Below are 22,985 nucleotides of genomic sequence, written 5' to 3' on the forward strand. Positions count from 1 at the left end.
GCAGCGGGAGGCCCCATTAGCTAAAGTGGTGCTTCAGGTTAAGAACAGTTTCAGGTTAAGAACGGACCTCTGGAACGAATTAAGTACGTCACCAGAGGTACCACTGTATTCCCACCAGCTCCAACCTATGGCCAGGGATGATGGGAGTTGTAGTCCAACAACATATGGACACCACCAAGTTACAAGAGGGTTGTTCAGGACTTCTTTCGATACCTCTTTCTCCTGGATATCCATCTCTGCCGGGCTGTCCAGGCATCCCAGCTTCTCCTCTCTCTCCTTTCATGCCAGGAGGCCCAGGAAGACCAGGGGGACCGGGTTCTCCAGGCTTCAGCTTATCTTCCCAAATGGGAACTGGCTTCTGTGAATGTTCATGGACGAATGAGTCAAACTTCAACACGTGAGCTGAAGAAGTAAAAGGAAAGGAGAGGGGGGAAAGTGGAGTCTCTGATTTACCATCTCCATTATTTCCCAGGATGCACCCTGCTTCTTGCATTTGTCAGGGTTTTTCTTGGACACACATTCACATGGTGCAATTATCAACACATCTCCCTGTACACATGTACCTGTGTTTTTGTGAAAGGGTATACTCTTGCCGCTCTGTACAGCTCATATATTATCACAGATGCTACGTCCCATGAAATGTCCTGTGTGAATTATGCACACAGATTGTACACTTGCTGGATATTATGTGAACACTGTAGTCTGGCATGTAGTGTGGCTACACATTTTTAGTGCATGGTTTTTAATTTTTAAATGTCTAATGTAACTGTTTAAATATAAGTTTATGATTTTGTGACATAAATATTTTTGTAAATCTTCAGATGAAGGGTGGTATACAAATTTAATACAGTCATACCTCATGTTACGTTTTTTCAGGTTGCGGTCCGCAGCGACCTGGAAGTACCAGAAAGGGTTACTTCCGGGTTTCGCCGCTCGTGCATGCACAGAAGCGCTAAATCGTGCTTCGCACATGCGCACAAGCACCAAATCGCACTGCGCACCTGCGCATATATGGCACTTCAGGTTGCAGGCTTTTCATGTTGCGAACGCGCCTCCAGAATGGATCCCATTCACAACCAGAGGTACCACTGTACGTGAATAAATAAAGAATAAGTGAGGTCTGGCATGCAGGGAAAATATCATTGAATTATCAGGAGCATACATGGAAACCCGGTTCTAAATTAAGAAGCCTAATAGAGATTGCGGATTGGGGAGCAGATATACAGCATAGAAAAGAAACAAAACGGCTTACTTTCAAGGGCTGCACGCACACCTTGCATTTAAAGCACATTGAAAGCACCTGACTTCTCCCACAGAATCCTGGGAACTGTAGCTCTGTAAAAGATACACTACATCCCCCAAGGTTCTTTGGGGAAAGCCATGTGCTTTCAATGTATGGTGCATACACAGTCACAGTAAGCTAAGCTTCACAATCTTAAGAAGGAATCTCAGGCTTGCTTGCATGGGACAAAGGTCAGCCATGATGTCTAGCAGATGACCAATGACAATTCCCATATTTTAATCCTGCAGGATCAGGGGAGACTATTGATGGAGAAGTTGGATCCTCTATTATAGAGCTTTCCAAACTGTGTGTTGTGATATGTCAGTGTGTCGGCTGCAGTGTGTAGGTGTGTCGCGCAAACGCTCTCCACACTCCTCCTGGGGCTGGAAAGGGGTTAGTTTAACCTCCGGTTTGCTAGTAAAACTGAATTGCCGTGTCATGAAATGATGCATGTCTGAAATGTGTGTCACCAACATGGAAAGTTTGGAAAGCTCTGCTCTGTTGGGTGTGACTATGTGGGTTTGGGCATGCTCTAAGGGTAGAGTTTTGGCGCTTGGGACATGACATGCCCAACATGTGGAGAGAGAAAGAGAGAGCTGCTCCACTGGCACAACTCAGGAACTGGAAGGTAAGATCTGAGAAATAGTTCCAACTTCGTTCTTGTAAAAGGACCATCAGATATGGGGTGGGGTACCGTACTTATCCATGTATAAGGCGCCCCCATGTATAAGACGTCCCCTACAGTTGAGCTTTTTTCCAGGGGGGATTGCCTCAGCAGCAACCAATCAAACGTCCACCCTATGCACTACCAATATATAACACGACCCCCACTTTTTAGCATTCTGTAGTCTTATACACGGATGTAGTCTTATACACGGAAAAGTACGGTATTTCGAATCTGTGTGCATGGAGGATGCTTGAAATATGACTAATAAATTACAGGGTCATCAACACAGGTACATTGCATTTTTAAAGGGATAGGCATTTTATTCTCTCTCTTTTTTTTTCTACACAGGGACCTGTCGTGAAATGTGCACACATCCAGTGTGTCACTAGCTACACATGGGAAACTGTGCATCACTTTTTACGCATTTGAGGAATGCTCTGCTCCCACATACCTCAAGCTGTAACTATTTATCTAGAGGTGGTAATGTGCTACAAAAACGTAATCACGTAATGTGTTAATCCAGAATTTGATCAGATTACTTCAAAACAGAGCAGTGGCCAGGGTCAGAGTATTATCACAGCTCTGCTGTGTAGCTGAATTATCCAGAGATAGGGATAATTTAGCACATCTGTCCTTTCTTGTTTCTCCTACTTTCCCATTTTTTCAAACTGAGTTCCATATCAGTTTGCAGTTAAAAATATATATTTAAAAAGTCCTCATGAAATTGCACCAGCATTTTGGTGCAAATGTCTCCTAATGTACCCCTTCTCTTGCAGGCAATTTTGCCTAACGTATATATTTTTGCCGAGCAATTTCCCCCAGTACAGTGCATTCTTGTAACTTATGTTCATTAACGTATGTGGCCTTTTTTGAATAATTGTTTTGGTTGGATAGCTACATTGCAAAATCCAGAAAAGTTAAAATTTTGAAGGAAGGCTGGGTGTCAGTTTGCACATGCCTGTTTGTTTCCAGAAGTGCAAATTAAGTAGATGCATTTTAAAATGCAAACGGAATTGAATCCCTTCCACACCTATCCACAGATTAAGCAATGGAACTCCTTATAATCTGAATTAAGGGGTGGATTTTGGCACCACCAGCAAACTTTGGGTCAGGCAGCACAGCATAGCGACAGGAGATAAATTGTTCAGAGGAGAGAGACATAGAAACGGGAAGCCGGTTAGTTGTTCAGGTTGTTGGGCAGAGATGTACTTACACTGAATTAGGCGCTCACAAGCCTGATTAACCAGATGATAGATTGTGGCTAAAGACTGGGCTTCACCCTAAGGGGGAGGAGTGAAGAAAACGGATGGGGTGATCAATGCCAGCATATGAGAAGAGTAAAAACAGTCAGTCAGGTTTTGAACATCTCTCGTTCTTTGGCGAATGCCATGCAAAACAATATGATACACTGCAGTTCGCTACCTTATCACCACCCTGTTTATTGCTTTATTTCAGCCAACGCTGGCAGTGGCTGTAAGCAGAAAAAACCCTCCCCTTCCCTTCCGCTTGCAGATGCCTACATCAGATCCTGCATTGCAGGGCGTTGGACTAGATGATCCTTGGGTCCCTTCCAACAATTGTTGTTGTTGTGTAGTCGTTTAGTCGTGTCCGACTCTTCGTGACCCCATGGACCAGAGCACGCCAGGCACTCCTGTCTTCGACTGCCTCCCGCAGTTTAGTCAAACTCATGCTGGTAGCTTCGAGAACACTGTCCAACCATCTCGTCCTCTGTCGTCCCCTTCTCCTTGTGCCCTCCATCTTTCCCAACACCAGGGTCTTTTCCAGGGAGTCTTCTCTTCTCCTGAGGTGGCCAAAGTCTTGGAGCCTCAGCTTCAGGATCTGTCCTTCCAGTGAGCAGTCAGGGCTGATTTCCTTCAGAATGGATAGGTTTGATCTTCTTGCAGTCCATGGGACTCTCAAGAGTCTCCTCCAGCACCAGAATTCCAAAGCATCAATTCTTCGGCGATCAGTCTTCTTTATGGTCCAGCTCTCACTTCCACACATCACTACAGTGGTACCTTGGATTACATACGCTTCAGGTTACATATACTTCTTGTTGCACACTCCGCTAACCCAGAAATCGTGTTTCAGGTTAAGAACTTTGCTTCAGGATGAGAACAGAAATTGTGCTCTGGTGGCGTGGCGGCAGCAGGAGGCCCCATTAGCTAAAGTGGTGCTTCAGGTTAAGAACAGTTTCAGGTTAAGAACAGACCTCCAGAACGAATTAAGTACTTAACTCAAGGTTCCACTGTACTGGGAAAACCATAGCTTTAAGTATACGGACCTTTGTCGGCAAGGTGATGTCTCTGCTTTTTAAGTTTGTTACTGCAGGCCAGACGTTAACAATTAACAATGAAATCAAAGAATTGTAGAACTGGAGACAATCCTCAGGGTAATCTAGTCCAACCTCCTGCAACATAGGAATCACCATTTCTCTTTCTTTCTTTGTGCTCTGGCACATATTAATTTTACAACATCAACAAAGCCTTCCACTTACGGCTTTAAGTAGCCTTCCCGGACTGCTGTAATAATTCTGTATTATTAAACTGCTCTGCAAAGGAACAGTAAATCTAAACACAATCACATCCACGCACAGATCCTGAAGAGACTGTCAAGCAGAGAGTTCTGATGCTGAAAATTAATATGGACACTATTAAAATGCATTCATTTCTGAATATTTAAAGAAGCCCGGCCATTCCTTTGTGATTGAATAACCAAACTCTCTTTGAAACGGCACCTCTCCATTTATTTATCTATCTATTTATCTACCCATACGCATATATATCTTTGGATATAGATATATCTTCCTTGCGAGAGGTAATAAAGCAATCAAAATGCAGAAAACAACTTGAAAATAGTCACTGCCATTATCCATAAAAGCTCATAACGAAATGAAAATTGAGCCCTGCATCAAACAGTGAGATTTTTGATGACACCGTCTGGATCAATGTGCAGTCTTTACCCAAAATTAAGCAAGAACTGGGCAGGGTGCCCAGGAAATAAAAGTGAAAAATGCTACCACATTTTTGAAGGGAAAAAACAAAACCAGAGAGGAAAGCCTAGCAAGAGCGCAATAGAGTGGGTTTAAAAATAAAATAAAATCGAAAAGTCAGATGGCAGAGGGAAATGATAGAAAGTCATGCACCTGGGTCCTGGTGGTAGCTGCAGAGGGAATCTAGCAAAAGTTTAAAACCCATCAACCAGTGCCAAAGAAAGATAGAACTTTTTTTATGTATGCAACAACAGCAGCAAGAATACTCATTGCGAAGTATTGGAAGACACAAGATTTACCCACTCTGGAAGAATGGCAGATGAAGGTGATAGACTATATTGGACTAGCAGAAATGACCAGCAGAATCCGAGACCAGGGTAAAGAGACGGTGGAGGAAGACTGGAAGAAATTTAAAGACTATTTGCAGAGGCATTGCAAAATTAATGGACATTAGAGGGATGTTGGACAGAAACTAAGTGGTTACCAGCTGTAATGTAAAGGTTGAGCAATAAGTTATAATAAGTTATAACAAGTTATAATAAGGATTTGCTGAGTTTGAACTGGAATACAAAAGGGGGAGGTGAGAGGAGGTCTGGGAAACAAGTTAATGGAAATAAGTAATGGAAACTATATTTGTTTTAACTGTTTTTTAATTTTGTATCTTTGTATTTTTGTTACTTTTTGTGTATTTTTTTTGTATTAATTTGGAAACTTTAATAAATATTTATAAAAAATAATAATAAATAAAACCCATCAACCAGCCCTTTTAAAAAAAAGAGCAAACAAACCTCACAGGAAGTTTTAGCACACCTTAGTGCAGTTGGGAAAAGTGGGATAGATCCCATGTGGTTTGCTAATCATTATTCCTAGTAGTTTGATTTCCCCAGAATGTTTCAATAAGGGTGGGCTTCCCTAAGGGGCTAACTACATGTTACACACTAATGTGCAGAGCTGCATCCTAGTGTGTTTTGTTTTTTGCTTTTGAAGTCAAGCCACTTCAGGAAGGGGAAATTAAAGCAGAGAAAAAGGAAAACAGAAAGTGGCCTTTATATCAGTCCAGAGCATTGGTCCATCTGTATCAGAGGTGGGTATCTGCCCATTGTCCTCTTTCCTATTTAGTGGTACCCAGCCTCTGCGAACCTCTATGACAACCCATGAAACAGAAGCCATTTCCTCAAGTCTGAGGAAATAGTTTTGTAAAATCCAAGATCTTGTCCCAGATCTACCTTTGGTGATGTCAAAACTTGCCCCTAACTCTTGTGAAGAAAACTAGCCAAGAGGATGCCTGTATTAGCCCTGAAAGAAAGTTGGTTTTTCTTTTGAGAATGGGCAAAGAAATATTAATCTGCAATTTATTTGGGGTGTGTGTGTGTGGAATGGGTTGGAGAAGAGGGTCCCTCCACACTACTGGAGAACAGCTCTGCCACTGGGGAAAGGGGAATCCACCATGCAAAGTGGGGGTTCATAACATATCCAGGGAAAATCTATGGGCTATATTTTTACCCTGGCCTTAAACTGCTAAGGTATCTTTTGTTTCATGAGACTTCTTCTGAATTTATACTATCGGAATGGTTTCACTTTTTGTATAATTGTAGTGGTTTCAACTGTATGTTCTATTGTTGAGCCTAGGACCTTATGGGCAAGAGCAGGTAAGAGATCAGATAGAACATTAACTAAATAAAGAAAAGGTCTACCACCAACACCGGAACTTGAAATGGGTTGTTCTGAGGGGGTGAGGAGAAGGAGGTGGGGGTCAAAGTTGGTTTTGGATCTACTGAATCCTTGAGAGTCCCAAGGATCTTGGTAGTGGCACCTGCCCTGTGGAACGCCCTCCCACCAGATGTCAAAGAGAACAACAACTACCAGACTTTTAGACGACATCTGAAGGCAGCCCAGTTTAAGGAAGCTTTTAATGTTTGATACATTACTGTATTTTAATATTGTGTTGGAAGCTGCCCAGAGTGGCTGGGGGGACCCAGCCAGATGGGCGGGGTATAAATAATAAATTATTGTTGTTGTTGTTATTATTATTATTATTATTATTATTATTATTATTATTATTATTATCCGACTCATTTTCCACCCCAGCATAATTTCTCTCCCGTTCATTTCAAAGGACTTTTAAAACAAAACAATGACACATAGCCATCAAAGGGAAAGGGGTTTGTCAGATGCAACACTCCGCCGTGCCCATTTAGGATAGCACAGCAAGGATTCTGGCACCCTGGGAAAATAACATTTCTCAGCTAGACAATTGCACACTCTGGTGCCATCGCTGCTGATACTGTAGTGCAGGCTCAAGTACCAGTTTAGCAGAGAGACATGGGAAGATGCTTTGCAACGAGTCAGGTCACTGGTCCATCGAGCCAACTGTTGGCCACCCAAGGATGGGTTCCAAAGAAAATAGAAGCCAAAGAGACTCACCTTCTCTCCCCTCTCTCCTTTTGGACCAGGCAGCCCCTGCAGGAGAAAACAAAGCAAAAGGCAGTTAGAAATCTATCTTCTCTTTGGAGGCGGTAAATGAAAAGGCCATTCTGAGAACTGACAGTTACAGCAGCCTAGTCTTGTCATTCTCCAGCAAAACCTGCAAGGATATTATACATTTAATAAGTCTCCTTTATGGCTTGGTTCCTGCAGAGAGTGGACAAAGACCTTCCACAGCAGGAATCCTTGGCCAAAAGCATAACTCATCCCCTTGCATAGCATAATCTGGATTGGTGATACTTTGCAGGATACTGGTTACTAAGGAAAATCTGGTCTGGCCCATAGCTGGATGGAAGACCACCTTGAAATGTTCAGAATGCCAATTTGGGTTCTAGGATGGAAGGAAGGTGAGATAAAAATGTCATAAATAGCTGCATCTGCCCCCAAAAAGTGATGACCTTTCCGTAACACCTTGTCGGGTTAAGCAATGAATCCAATTGAATTTTTCACAGGGATGGTACTCAAGGTACTGAATTGGTCTTCTGTTAAAGCATAATGCTACTTACTCTGCCCTTGAATTGATGCCTCTGTGTGCTTTGTATTTTATTGGATTTGTACAGGTTTTACAGTTTGGCGCACTGCACCGAGTCCTTTTCTCGCGGAACGCATCTCAAAACTTTTTGAAACAATAAGGCAGACGTCTGCGCTTGCAAATGAGGAACGATGCACAATTAAATATGTGCCTATAAGTGAAGAATGGTGCACAATTAAGCCAATTACAGATTTCCAAGGGCAGCGAGGCCGTGAAATAACAATTTGGGAAAACAGCATTTTGTGGAAAATGACAGATCCAGTTTTGCAGATGCTGGTTATTTATTTGTTAGGTTATTCAGACTGCCCTGTTCCAATGGCTGGGGGCAGGCAGCAAAATGTTTGTTGTCCTGGGCATGGAATGCCAGTGAAAGAAAGAAAGAAAGAAAGAAAGAAAGAAAGAAAGAAAGAAAGAAAGAAAGAAAGAAAGAAAATGGAAGAAAGAAAATGGAAGAAAGGACAGAAGGACGGAAAGAAGGACGGAAGGAAGGAAGGAAGGAAGGAAGGAAGGAAGGAAGGAAGGAAGGAAGGAAGGTACTCCTGGGCTGGTGTGCACTTGTGGGGGGGGGAAATGGGGAAGACTTACCGTCGGGCCAACTTCTCCTGGGGGGCCCTTCTCCCCACTGCTGCCTCGGGCGCCTGCTACGCCTTGGAAACCCTGCAGAGAGCCAGGGAGAGCCACAATGACTGAAGATGTCAGATAACGTAAAATTATTGCGACTTGAGGCTCGAGGGAGACCAGCAAAAATGAACTTGCAAAAGGCCCAGGGTGGGAATTACGGCCTTCAGGTTGAAGTCGGCGCCCCACCCAGTCGGGGGAACAAAATGTGAAGGCTGTACTGTGCATTGCTCATGCTCACTTCGTTTCCAATTAATGTCACAATTTATGGGCACAATAGTAGGTCAGAACTGCAAGTCCCAGAACGGTGTTATTTTCTCCCTTCTGTTTTTAATGGCTTTATTATGCAGACAGAATCTTGGTGCTCTCTCTTCCTACTTCTCTCTCACACACTCTGTTACTTTATCCTTCCAATCCCCTGCCTTCTTTCCTGTCTTCTTGCCCTGTCTTGCCTCCTTCTGACTTTTTCCTCTTCTCTCCCTCTCTTCCCATTCTTTCTTCACAGTCTAAGCTGCCTCACAGGGTTGTTGTGAGGACAAAATGGGTAGGGAAATCACTCTGCTGGGCAATTGCGGATGGGCAAAATAAAGATGTCCTGCGTCAGTGTGGTGTAGCTAAGAGTATCAGTCGAGAACCTGGGAGACCAGGGTTCAAATTCCTGCTCAGCCATGAAGCTTAGTAAGTGACCTTGGGAAGAGAGAACCACGTATGCCACTTTGAGGAAAAGTAAGATTTCTCCTAAGGGGCACAGGTGGTGCTGTGGGTTAAACCACAGAGCCTAGGACTTGCTGATCAGAAGGTCGGCGGTTCAAATCCCTGCGATGGGGTGAGCTCCCGTTACTCGGTCCCTGCTCCTGCTAACCTAGCAGTTCGAAAGCACGTCAAAGTGCAAGTAGATAAATAGGTACCGCTCCGGCGGGAAGATAAACGGCGTTTCTGTGCACTGCTCTGGTTTGCCAGAAGCGGCTTAGTCATGCTGGCCACATGACCAGGAAGCTGTATGCCGGCTCCCTTGGCCAATAAAGCGAGATGAGCACCACAACCCCAGAGTCGGCCACGACTGGACCTAATGGTCAGGGGTCCCTTTACCTTTACCTAAGATTTCTCCTATGATGAAAGTGTGTGTGTGATTTTTATTAATGGTATAAGGAATAAATGTATCTATGTTTATGTTTCTAAATGCAAGTGATCTGGGTATCTTTGGGTAAAAATCAGTTAACAAGTCCAATTAAAAACAACAACTGTTAATAAAATGTATATTGTGTTATAGTGATTCAGAGTGACTCTGCTTTAGGAAACAAGGGATGGGGGGGCAGTTGAGATGGTTGGAAATGCTTTGTTTATCCTCGTCAATAAAATGCTAACAACTACAAAAGGAGGATTTGAAAAGCAACCAAAACAAATGGTCTTGAAATACACATTTTAAATCTAGAACTTAGCCAGGAGTAGATCTTTAAATCTGGCTGAGATTCTTGCCTTCCGCTGTTGCAATAGCTTCCCTTTCTCCTCCCGCAAATCTGAAATGGCATCCCTGCCTTTTCTGATGAAAGGAGACGAGGCTACTAAGAAGTCAACGTCTGACACTCTGCTGCAACTTGGGTACCAGGAAACTTGGCTTAGAGGAGATGCTCCGGGATTTGGAACCAGGTGGCTCACCAGCTCTGGCTGAACAGTAGCCGGAGGAAGATGCAACAGTAATGAAGACACAGAGCACTTTGCTCCTTTTGCCTGCCATCCCTGCTAACCTGAGGGAAGTTGAGCTCAGCCTATTCCTGGTAGCAAGACCTTTGGAGCGGAAAAAAAGTTGCCTTCCACATGACTGGCATTTCTTACCCTTGGTCCTGGTGGTCCAGGAGGTCCAGCAGTGCCTTCCAGGCCTCGAACACCCTGCAAATCAAGTCATAACAGTGAGTGAAAGGCTCAGGCTAAAACAGGGAGGGAGAGCTCGGGGGGGAATGTGCTGCTTTTAGGGATAAAGACATAAGAAGAGTCCTGCTGCTGGATCAGGCCAGTGGCCCCTCTAGTCCAGCATCCTGTTCTCACAGTGGCCATCCAGACTGCCTCTTCTGGGAAAACCTGTAGACAGGATCTGGGTGCGAAAGAGGCGTTCTCCCATCCTGTGGTTTCCAGCAATGGGCATTCAGAAGCATCGCTACCTCCAACATTCTTTGCGAACCGCTTTGAGGTTTCCTTTTACAATCAAGTGGTGCATAGGTAAAGGTAAAGGTAAAGGTACCCCTGCCCGTACGGGCCAGTCTTGACAGACTCTGGGGTTGGTGCGCCCATCTCACTTAAGAGGCCAGGGGCCAGCGCTGTCCGGAGACACTTCCGGGTCACGTGGCCAGCGTGACATCGCTGCTCTGGCGAGCCAGAGCTGCACACGGAAACGCCGTTTACCTTCCCGCTGGTAAGCGGTCCCTATTTATCTACTTGCACCCGGGGGTGCTTTCGAACTGCTAGGTTGGCAGGCGCTGGGACCGAGCAACGGGAGCGCACCCCGCAGCGGGGATTCGAACCACCGACCTTTCGATCGGCAAGTCCTAGGCACTGAGGCTTTAACCCACAGCGCCACCCGCGTCCCGCATACCTGTTATTAAATAAATAAATAGCCATCCGGGACAGTTAACACAGTTGCATTGTGTCTAATCCTCTTTTGGGTGCCCATCTCTACATCCTGTAGAGGCCCAGGTTCTAGCATTTGGCTTCATTGGATGCTCCTGAGTTCCTGCGGTAGTAGAGTTTGGATTTGATATCCTGCTTTATCACTACCCCAAGGAGTCTCAAAGCGGCTAACATTCTCCTTTCCCTTCCTCCCCCACAACAAACACTCTGTGGGGTGAGTGGGGCTGAGAGACTTCAGAGAAGTGTGACTAGCCCAAGGTCACCCAGCAGCTGCATGTGGAGGAGCGGGGAAGCAAACCCGGCTCACCAGATTACGAGTCTACTGCTCTTAACCACAACACCACACTGGCAGAGATGGAGGGAAGAACTTATCACTACCCACTTTCTCTGTATGATGCATAATATTATAAGCTTTTGACATGATGTCTCTTACTTGCCGTTTCACTAAAATAAAAACGTCCCAAATGTTGTAGCCGTTCCTCGTAGGGTTGATGTTCCACCCCTTTGTTCACTTTTGGGTTGCCCTATCGTGGATGCACAAACATCCCCATCATCATCATCTCAGAACTGATGAAGGCTTCAGTGAGCAGCCCATGTACCAGTTCCCCAAAATATGAATGCATTTCCTGGTATGGATGGGAGCTGATTGAGGCTATGTGTCTTTTTGCCCAGGCTTTGTGCATTTGAATTCCCCGAATTCCTGCTTTTATTGGCTGTGTTTTCATCTTAACGATATTGATTTTTACATTGTCCACTGCTCAGAGGTTCTTTTAAAAATATCAAGCAGTTCATAAATGCTTTTAAGCAAATTCAATTAATAATAGTTATTCCGCAAAATTTATAAACGTAAAAAAACCATCAAAAAAGAATTACCCCCCCTTTCCCCCTCCCTTTGTATTTCTGTCAAATCTCCGTCTTCAAATATTGAATTAAATATACAACTCAGTTCCACCCTGCAGATTTCATCCAGTGCTTGCATAGCAGGACTTCTTCTCCCGGGTTCCCCACCCAAATATGCTCTGGAGGTGTTCCTCAGTTTTCTAGAGAAGATTTTGCGGGTGTGGGGAGCATTTCAGGGAAGTGGAAAGGAAAGTTCTGGTTCGCAAGCCGAAATCTGCTTCTTGAGCAAAATTGCAGCACAGGCTGCAACCCTGAGTTTCAGAACGACGAATGAGCTCCTGTATCACAGGATATATTTCTTGTTTTGCTGTCCCTGATTGTTTTAGTTGTTCTCTTATTGCTGAACACTTCAATAAAGACTTTTTAAAGAATTCACAAAAATCTGAGCCCTTCAGGAATGCTCCCAAAATAATGCTTGGGGAAAAAAATATTGGAAAGGAAACAGTCAAACTTAATTATTTGACTCCCCCCAACCCACACATATAGAAAACCCCTGCAAAAAAGGACACTTGCACATAATGAAATCATACAGCAGAGTGCAAAATCCTTTTGCTTGAATTGTATTGTAGGGTGTTGGACTAGATAATAATAATAATTTTTTATTTATACCCCGCCTTTCCCGGTTCAGAAAACCAGGCTCAGGGCGGTTAACAAAGAATTTAAAACACTTAATTGATGCAACAAAAAACAGCTTAAAATACAGTATAAAACGTGGATAACAATAAATTCCAAATTCAAAAGTCAATTTAGGGGGGAAATCCATCCAATAAACATTAGATGATCACCAGGGCTAGCTGGCTAAATTAGTCCTATTTGGGCCAGCAAGGAGACCAGGGGAGAATTAGCTGTGGGATCCCAGAGCGGGTAATCTTCAAAAAAGAGGAGGGGGAGGGAAGGAAGGGGAATAAAAGATCAGGCTAAGTTCAAGTTGAAAGCCTGGTGGAATAGCTCTGTCTTACAGGCCCTGCGGAAGGAAGTTAAATCCTGCAGGGCCCTGGTCTCATGGGACAGAGCATTCCACCAGGTCAGAGCCATCACTGAGAAGGCCCTGGCCCTGGTAGAGGATAATCTGACTTCCTTAAGGCCCGGGACCTCTAAACTATGATTATTCACGGACCTTAAGGTCCTCTGCGGGGCATACCAGGAGAGGCGGTCCCGTAAATACGAGGGCCCTAAGCCACAAAGGGCTTTAAAGGTCCTTTTGAATCCCTTCCAAGTCTACAATTCTGTGAATTAGTTTTGCCTTTCAGTTAGCAAGGATGGTGGGAGGAGATGGGAGTCACAGCAGCCAATATTGTGCGGTCTTGCAGCATTTGAAGGGGCAAGCATGACACTCACCTGAGGACCAGGCAACCTCATTTCTCCATGAGAAAGCTTAAAATGATGTTCAGGTGAGGCATTTGCCTCCCTGCGATCCCACAAGAATTATGCTCTGGCATTCTCTCAGCAGCCTGCAAGGGATTCTGGGACTTTCCTTTGGGACTGTGCCTTGCATCATTGCTTGCGATCAAATTATTCGTGCTGCACCGACTGAGGATCGTTCTAGCCTAATTGTGATATTATCCTCAAGAGCTAAATGAAGCATCTGTGTTCAGAAGAATCATGTCAGGTGTTGAAAAGAAACATGGAGCAACGGGGAAGAAATTCCTGGGAGTGGCACAATATCTGTTTCACTTGTGCTTGCTCCCATCTTCACGGAGAATTTGCTCTCTCTTCAACTTGTGGTTTGGGCCATTTGAGAGCCCACATTTGATGGTTGCCAGACTGCCCAGTGCTTTTACCTTTGATCCTTGAATCCCATCTTTCCCTGGAGCTCCTTGAGGACCCATCAAACCCTGCAGACAAACAGAACTGTTATTCAGGAAGCATATCCTTTGTCTTGAGAGTCCCATGGACTGCAAGAAGATCAAACCTATCCATTCTTAAGGAAATCAGCCCTGAGTGCTCATTGGAAGGACAGATCCTGAAGCTGAGACTCCAATACTTTGGCCACCTCATGAGAAGAGAAGACTCCCTGGAAAAGACCCTGATGTTGGGAAAGATGGAGGGCACAAGGAGAAGGGGACGACAGAGGACAAGATGGTTGGATAGTGTTCTCGAAGCTACCAGCATGAGTTTGACCAAACTGTGGGAGGCAGTGGAAGACAGAAGTGCCTGGTGTGATCTGGTCCATGGGGTCACAAAGAGTCGGACACGACTAAACGACTAAACAACAACACAACAACATCCTTTGTCAAAGCGCCTCATGATTAAGCCAGAATCTCAGGAGCTTTTTCTGATGAAGCCAAGAACAACAGCTTTGAAAAGACCTTGATTTATTTTTGCCTTCCCTCCGGCAGACATAGTTTCCATCATCCCCTCTCTATCTCTCCTGAACCAACCTGAAGTCAGGGTGTGCCATGCAGATAGCAATGTACCTGTTCGTTACCTGTAATGGGAGGCCTATGCATTCCCTACCTGTGGATTTATTCAGGCCTGGCACCAGCACTAAGCAGAGCTGGGCAAATGCCAAGGCCACAGCTGTGGGTTTCTCTGAGAAGCCACACACCATAATGCCCTGAAGTGGCTGATCTGATGTCACTCCAGGGCATTGGGGAAAAGGGAAATGGCATTTCCCAGATCCCATGTGCTGCTAATGGGTGAGGGAGCAAGCATGCAAGCCCCAAACTGGAGGAAAGCCAGCCCCGATGGAAGAAAGGGAATCTGAGCCAATATAGTGTCACTATATCGAAACAGGTATATTTGTGAGTGTTTATAGTCCCATGTGGGACGCGGGTGGTGCTGTGGGTTAAACCACAGAGCCTAGGACTTGCTGATCAGAAGGTCGGCGGTTCGAATCCCCGCAACGGGGTGAGCTCCCGTTGCTCGGTCCCTGCTCCTGCCAACCTAGCAGTTCGAAAGCACGTCAAAGTGCAAGTAGATAAATAGGTACCACTACGGCGGGAAGGTAAACGGCGTTTCTGTGCGCTGCTCTGGTTCGCCAGAAGTGGCTTAGTCATGCTGGCCACATGACCCGGAAGCTGTCTGCGGACAAACGCCGGCTCCCTCGGCCTATACAGCGAGATGAGCACCGCAACCCCAGAGTCGGTCACGAATGGACCTAATTGTCAGGGGCCCCTTTACCTTTACCTATAGTCCCATGTAATGTTTGCACACACACCCTTGCTTTACCTCCAGCCAATTTTGGATCTGAAAACATCTTTCCATCACTCATGATTTACTGCCATCCTATGCATTTGGATGGTTTCAGCAGTCTGGAAAGATTTCAGTGGTACCGCAGGGGTTGCTAAATATGCATGTGGGACTTGACATCTTTCCTCAGGGCCTGCAAGATAGAGCTGTTCCACCAGAACTTTGGCCAAGGTGCAGTCTGACCCCCTCCTTCTGTAATCCTCATAGCACTCTAGCCCAATGGTTGCCGTTAATTTGATTCTGAACTGATTTTAGAATGAATTGATTTTAGAATCTATTTCAATTAATTGATTGTGATTTTATGTAAACTGTGTTATTTTTTACTGTTGTTAGCTGCTCTGAGCCCAGCTTTGGCTGGGGAGGGCGGGATATAAATAAATTATTATTATTATTATTATTATTATTATTATTATTATTATTATTTGACCCTCTGTTACTGGTGCAGTGTAATGATGGCTATGCAGAAGATCCACATCCCTTGATGGCATGACCCACAACAACAGGGGTGCCATCAGTTTGGGGAGCAGCCAGATGGATGAGCAGGAGGACCCCCAAAGGCAGCAGGCTTGCCTCCCCTTGCAAGACCGTTAAGTCAAGACATAGCTTTGCCCCCAAATTCTGGTTATTTTCAAACTTACTATGTCATAATGCAGTTCAATTTAGTTTAAAGAAGTTGCCATCATTTCCAATAAGAACACATTAAAGTAATCCCTTTTCCTTTCTTCTAAGTTCAAGCGTACAGCTTGCTCCACTCCCGATCTTTTCCATCCGGGAGACTGTTTGAGAGCTGGGCGTTTGGAAATTGAGCCGTCACGTTCCGTTGTTCTCGCTCCCACTTATAGCCAGTTCATCCTTGGCCAAGGTCATGTAAGCTTCTCTCTTTAAACTAGCTTATCCATCTGCAAAATCTCCATAATTCTTTTGCTGACCTCCTAAAGCGGCTCTGAGACTTCAGATAATTAATGTTTGCCAAACTGCAGGGCCTGAGAAAAGGGAATACAGAGTGAGCTAGCAGAAAAAAATAGCACCGTTATGGGATTCCCACCTCAGAAGAAGAAGCGCGGTTTCAAAGCAAGGCTCAAAAGCAACAGGAGAACTGTCTGCAATCCTACCCGGGAAGGCTGCCAGATCATAATAATAGATGGGTGGAAATTACAAAGAGAAAGTGAGAGAGAGAGAAGTGTGTGTCATAATTACCTGCATCCCTGGACTTCCACTGTCTCCTTTGTCTCCTTTAATACCTGGTGGTCCCTAGAATTTGAATGCAGGGGAGGAAATGACTGAATGTATATTATCTGCACAGTTCCAGAGCTAGCATATATCTTTATATCCTCGAGCATTTCACAGATATAAAAAGGAACGCTTATGTATTTGTAAAACTCCTTTTCTCACACCAAGAGGCATTGTAAATGTAGGCCCACTCACATATGTATGTAAGAAAGCCCACCTGGATCAGGCTCAAGGCCCATCTAATCCAGCATTCTGTTTTCACAGGGGGCAACCAGGTGCCCACGCAAAGCCCGCAGGCAGAACCTAAATGCAATAACACTCTTCCCCCATTCAAATTCCCCAATTGCAAATGGCATTCAGAACAGTGGAGGTAGCACACATGCATCAAGTCTCCACAGATCTGTCTATTTCGTCTTTTAAAGGCATCAAAGTTGCTGGTCAGAAAAAGAGGGAATTTGTACACTTTGGATTTGTGCATGTGCGCTCATGTGTCCGGCGTCAGAGGATCACAATCGCCCCACAGCAACTGCCAGGAAGGGATAAGACAAGGGAAGTTCTTACCAATGCCTTTTATTAAATATTCACAGAGAGAGGCTTGGAAATGCAGCCTCTTGGAGTAATGGTGTTGCTCTGCAGGAAACCCCACCCCCTCCGTCTCTCCTACTTCCTCATGAGTCATCCCTACGGGTGCTGGAAAAGGCCTTTTGCCTTTGAGCTCTCTGCTCTCCTACTTTCAATGCCCGCTGGGTTCTGGGAAAGGGGGGGGGTCTGGAATGCTTTCTAAGTCCGTCAGCTATCTCTCCCCTGGTGTTTCTTATCCCCCCCTCCTTTCTCCCATTCTTTCCCAACTTTTCTCCTCACCTGCCTCTGAGCTGTGATCTACCTCAAACCCCTGTTGTAATTCTGAACTGTCTCCTTCTTCTCTGGAAGGGTCAGGCTGGAGAGGTGGTCTTCATCGTTCCTCCTCTGCCCAGTCCCTGACATCGTGTCCCAAGAACAAAACCATGGGAATGTAGTGGGTGTCAGGAGCTCATCCTACACTCGAGTAAGACCCTGACAGAGACACAGGCCTGACTGGCATGTTCTCTCCCTCCTGGTTGATTGTTTGGGAGCTTCAAAAGCTTTAGCCCAAACATAACAGCGACTGATGCCAACTGACACCGGCACACTTAGAGATCCGCAGAGTCTTTGCAGCTTTGCGTAACAGAACCTCAGCAGCTCAGCATTTTGGCTAATCTACTTTATTTGCATATAAACACACAAGGGGCACTGCAACATGGCTCCCTCTCTCTCTAGCATCAGACAGCAAAGAGAAAAAGAACAAAGGACAATAGTCCCACTTCACGGAACACAGTAACACAAACATCCTGTCTCCGTCACTTCCCACTCTGTGGAGTCAAAACATATACCGTCATGTGAAAGACAACAATCCTATGACTGCAATCATAGATCAGGAATTCTAACCGTGGCTATTCGCTGCTTGTTGTTCATTGTATTTGATTTAGGGGTGGGCACAGCCCATTGCCCTTCCATTGTCCCCAAAACGAATCAAGATTTTGAACGCAGCAGTAGCAACAAAACGTGTTGCATCAAGCTAAGTTGTCCTATAGGTCCGAGATCTTCTTCCTGTGCAATGTGTTTTCAGAGCTCACTCTACTTCTGTCACCAAGATCAGCTTTAACTGCTGGTGATGGGCAGGCAATAAATGTACGGTACATTCTTTCAGGTTATGTCCCACGGCAACCCGGAAGTACCGGAAAGGGTTACTTCCAGGTTTTGCTGCTCGCACATGCACAGAAGCACAAAATGACGTCACGCACATGTGCAGAAGCGGTGAATCGTAACCCGTGCCTGCGCAGTCGCACCGCTGCGGGTTGTGCTCTTTTCATGTTGCGAACGGGCCTCCGGAACGGATCCCATTCACAACCAGAGGTACCACTGTACTAATACTAATTGTGCTGGTCCCAGGGGGAAGGTTACCGTTGGCGTAGTCAAAGTCCAGTCCTGGGTCACTAGCCTGGAAACAGTTCACAAGGAGCGGGGCGAGGTCCGAAGCAGGAAGCCGGGCGGGGACAGGAACACTGGAGGGTCAGGTCTGGGTCCGGGCAGGAGCAGGTACTCAACGACGTTGCTCCCACAACCTGGGACCGGGCTGACTGGCCTTTATCTTCTCTGAGGCCAGGGGCGGTCCCGGCCCCCAGGAGACCCGCCTCTCCTGGCCTTAAGGCGAGCACTCCTCCTGAGAGAAACCAGTTCCCTCCGCCTCTCTGCCCTAAGCCTCTGCAGTTCAGGAGAGGCTGGGGAGTTACTGGACCCAGGGGGAGACTCTCCTTCCTCTGGCAGGGCCAGGAGAGGCGCACCTGTAGGCACTGTGTCCTTAATCACCTCTGGAGCCAGAGTGGATTCACCTGGTGCCTGCTCCTGAGGATCCGGCACAGGTGCAGGCTCTTCAGATCCAAGGCCCTGCCCCAGTTCAGCCGGCCCTGGAGGTGGGGACTCCTGTGCAGGCTGGGATTCCTCCGGTTCAGCCTCTGAATCGGATTCCCAGGCCATCACACTAATAATAGGATTTCCTCTCCATCTCTTCTCCCCTGTGCCCTCCATGCCCCCTCAAAGCTATTCTGAATGGTTGGTGAAACTGCCAGAACAGATGCTGAGAGGTGCACAGGAAGAAGAACGGGAGAGGAAGTTCCACTGCACACTCATGGGACAACTTCATTGGCTACAACCCTGAATTCCCTTTCAGGGATTCTTGCAGTCCTCAGAAGGAAAAGGTGCTCTGCTAGGAAGTGGAAGAGGCCAGTTCCTCTTGACCCAAGGTAAGTGTTGGGTCTTTGGGACCAGGGAGAGGAGGAGGAGGAGAAGGGGTTCAGCCAGAGTTGGGATGGGCACATCTTCTAGCAGCAGGCAATGCCCATCTTGCTGTCTGCACTAATTTAAGCAATGGTGTTCGTCCTGCTCTAATCTTTGCAGCCCACCTCAATTTAATACATGTTGTCTTGGGCCAATTTCTGAAGTACTGTATATGCGTGTGTGTCAGCAAAACCTACATGGGGCAAAGAAAAGAAGAAGGAAGAGACTTACTATGGGACCCTGCACAGTCATCCCTTGGGTGCCTGGTGTCCCTTGGTGTCCTCCCGGACCTTCTGGCCCAACTTGCCCAGGTGGACCTGGCTCACCCTAAAGCCACCAGATGCCAAGGAAACAAGGAAATGTATTCACACATCAGTATCTTGCAGGCACTCAGATTCCCAGCACAACAATCTCCCTTTGCAAAAACCAAAGTCAAAGCTAGAAGAGAGCAAGGAATGAAAACCTTGATTCAGTCATTCATTCTCATGTTGCCTTTCTGCCATACTAGAGGCAGCTCACAGCATAAATCAGATACCACTAAAAACACATATCAAATATATATCCTTTAAAAAAAAAAATCAGCATTTTAGCCCACTTTGCTCCCAAGCGATGCAGTTTTGCATGTCATATTCACTAATGTATACATTTTTATGCACATTTGGGTTAGAGAACTGCACTGCAAAATGCAAAGAAGTCTGAATTTTGAAGGATTGATGTGGTTTGGCTCCTGTTTCGGGAAGTGCAGAAGGGGTAGGTTTGCATTAAAATGTGAACCAAATCTCTCCCCCACCCCATTCATATGGGTCTCTATTTCACAGTCATAGCTTGGGTCATCTCACCCAAGGGTCATCAAGGCCAACCCCCTGCAATGCAGGAACCACAGCTAAAGATTTGAAACATTTGGGTTGGTGTCTCCTCCCCCTGTTTTAAGGGGTTCTGTTAAAAAGCTGTTGCTGCGAGCTGTTTACTCTGTTTTGGATGAGAAGTCCAAATCTACATTTCGCTGCATCTCTTCTTGACTGTGTCAGTCACTCTGCAGCAGGCGAAGGGAACGAACAAAGCCGCCGGAGCCACATTGGTGGATTTTAACATTTCCCAAAGCTTTCTGCATTGCACATCAAAGCTGCTGGCTCTTTTCGTCTGTTGATCTATAGCGGAAAGGTAGCTCCTTTCTGCGGCTGTCACAGTGATTTGGGATGGCTGGGGTGGGGAGGGAGAGAAATGTGCCGTGGCCGTAATAAACAGCAGTGCAAAATCTAACACAAAGTAGGGGAAAGACCTTGTCATTCTGGACTGCAAAGTGTTATTAGGCCTTTAAAGATAGAGGCACCTGCTCTCTGATATAATCACAATATTTTGCATTCAGGCATCGTCAATACACTGCACGCTGCAACCTTAAATGCAGCCCAGCCTCCTTCCTCGATCTCATACCTTAGAGAAGGAGAAATCCTGCTGCAGGCCTGTGTTTAGAGCCCTCCTATAGAGTGATATACTGTAGTTTTCCATGTATAAGACAAGGTTTTGTTATTTTAAAATTATCTTTAAAATTGTGGGTTGTCTTATACATAGATAGTGCATAGGGGTGTGGGGGGGATTGGTTGCTGCTGTGAGCCGGAGATTGTCAGCGACTATGGGCGTGTTATTGGTGGCTAAAGCAAGGGCTGGTGTTGATTGGCTGTCGCTGCTGTAATTTGGCAGGTGATTGGTGGCTTCTGCCAGTGAGCGGACAGACGATAGATGGCTTTCTTCTGTAACAGCGAGTGGCAGCGTAAGTCAGGCGGGTGAGCTCAACAAAAAAACGCTCAACAACTCCAGGCCACTCCCCCTAAAAAAGCTCAGCAAATCTGGGCACCCCCCCCATTTTCTTAATTTGGAGTCCCCCCAAATAGAGGGCATCTTATACATGGGGGCGTGTTATACATGGAAAAATACAGTATGCAAACCCATTGTAGTTGTTTACTTTCTTATTGCAATTTTTAATCATTTACCTTCATCAGTTTACTTTTTATTGCATTAAAAATAGAATCCAGAGCAAAAACTAAAAGGGGGGGGGGTGTTTCAAAGAGTGGGAAAGGATCATGTTGAAATCACCCTGTTTTGTGGGCAAGTAATTGAAGTTCAAGAAACACAAGTAATGTCAGCCTCAGGTTTCTAGTCCCTAGCATGGAAGCTCTCTGACCCCATGCTCAGTTGTATTGCCTATCCCCTTTGGCAATTCACTTTTTTGGGTTCAATGCAGAAATGGCCACTGTGGGGTGGTTTGCTTTTAACTGTCTTTTTTTCAACTGCTGGGACAATAAGCTATTTAGGTACGGTGGGGAATGCAAGGCAGGGGGCGCAGCGGGGGCAGAGAGCAGTTATCTTCATGCCACTGCAAAATCAACTGTTTATTGCCATGGTCAATGAACAGCACCCTGTGCAAAACTGCAAAGCACCACTGAAGAGGAAGTCCCCTGATCTCTTTGGCTGCTCACATCTCACTGCTATAGGGAGGGATCATACATCACCCAGCAGGAGACTCGCACACTCTTTGCTTCTTGGAGCCGAGAGCTGCGTCGGAAAATTCAGAGCAGTGTGAAATGCAAAAGATAATAATGTTCTCATCTATTTTGATTTATTTGTTGCCCAATACTAAATACATCTCTCAGGCAACTTGCCTATGTGAGTGAAAAAACAGCCATCAAGTTTAACAATACCTCTATCACACACCCAAAATATCAATGCAGAAACAGCACTAGACTCTTAGGTCTGGATCTTGTTTTGGGGAGTTTTGTGGTGAGGGGTTGTAGCTGCTATTAGTATAAATTTATTTGTATCTTTATTTTTATATCTTAATAGTAATAATAATAATAATAATAATAATAATAATAATTTATTATTTATACCCCGTCCATCTGGTTGGGTTTCCCCAGCGACTCTGGGCGGCTTTCAACAGAATATTAAAATACAATAGTCTATTAAACATTAAAAGCTTCCCTAAACAGGGCTGCCTTCAGATGTCTTCTAAAAGTCTGCTGGTTGTTGTTCTCTTTGACATCTGGTGGGAGGGCGTTCCACAGAGCGGGTGCCACTGCTGAGAAGGCCCTCTGCCTGGTTCCCTGTAACTTGGCTTCTTGTAGGGAGGGAACCACCAGAAGGCCCTCGGAACTGGACCTCAGTGTCTGGGTAGAACGATGGGGGTGGAGACGCTCCTTCAGGTATACAGGACCGAGGCTGTTTAGGGCTTTCAAGGTCAGCACCAACGCTATGAATTGTGCTTGGAAACGCACTGGGAGCCAGTGTAGGTCTTTCAAGACCGGTGTTATGCGATCTCAGGGGCCGCTCCCAGTCACCAGTCTAGCTGCCACATTCTGGATTAGTTGTAGTTTCCGGGTCACCTTCAAAGGTAGCCCCAAACAGAGCACATTGCAGTAGTCCAAGAGATTTATGTGAAAATGGTCCAGTTTGGTTGTGTGCCTTTTCCGTATTTCATGTATTGTTTGTGACTACTCTTGCTGTATTTGTAATTATGTCAACCTTGTCGTGTTGTAAGCCGCCTTGAGCATAGTTTTAACTATGGAAAGGCGGCGTACATATAAAATGTTGGAGGCGTGAGCACTAAGCATGATCATCA

At 45.6% G+C, this 22,985-nt stretch overlaps 1 protein-coding gene across 1 annotated transcript in view; it reads right to left on the bottom strand.

The window, feature by feature from the left end:
- COL20A1 (collagen type XX alpha 1 chain) overlaps positions 1-22,985 on the bottom strand; it is a 134,281-nt gene that overhangs the window by 9,605 nt on the left and 101,691 nt on the right. The window contains exons 30-37 of the mRNA XM_083744105.1: positions 19,604-19,699; positions 16,487-16,540; positions 13,879-13,932; positions 10,409-10,462; positions 8,543-8,614; positions 7,366-7,401; positions 3,163-3,229; positions 214-402 (exon numbers count right to left, since the gene is read on the bottom strand). Coding sequence (XP_083600231.1) covers positions 214-402; positions 3,163-3,229; positions 7,366-7,401; positions 8,543-8,614; positions 10,409-10,462; positions 13,879-13,932; positions 16,487-16,540; positions 19,604-19,699 — 622 coding nt within the window. The remainder of the gene's footprint in view (positions 1-213; positions 403-3,162; positions 3,230-7,365; positions 7,402-8,542; positions 8,615-10,408; positions 10,463-13,878; positions 13,933-16,486; positions 16,541-19,603; positions 19,700-22,985) is intronic.

The sequence above is a fragment of the Podarcis gaigeae genome (assembly GCF_964106915.1).
Source record: "Podarcis gaigeae genome assembly, chromosome: 6".
NCBI classification, from domain to species: Eukaryota; Metazoa; Chordata; class Lepidosauria; order Squamata; family Lacertidae; genus Podarcis; species Podarcis gaigeae.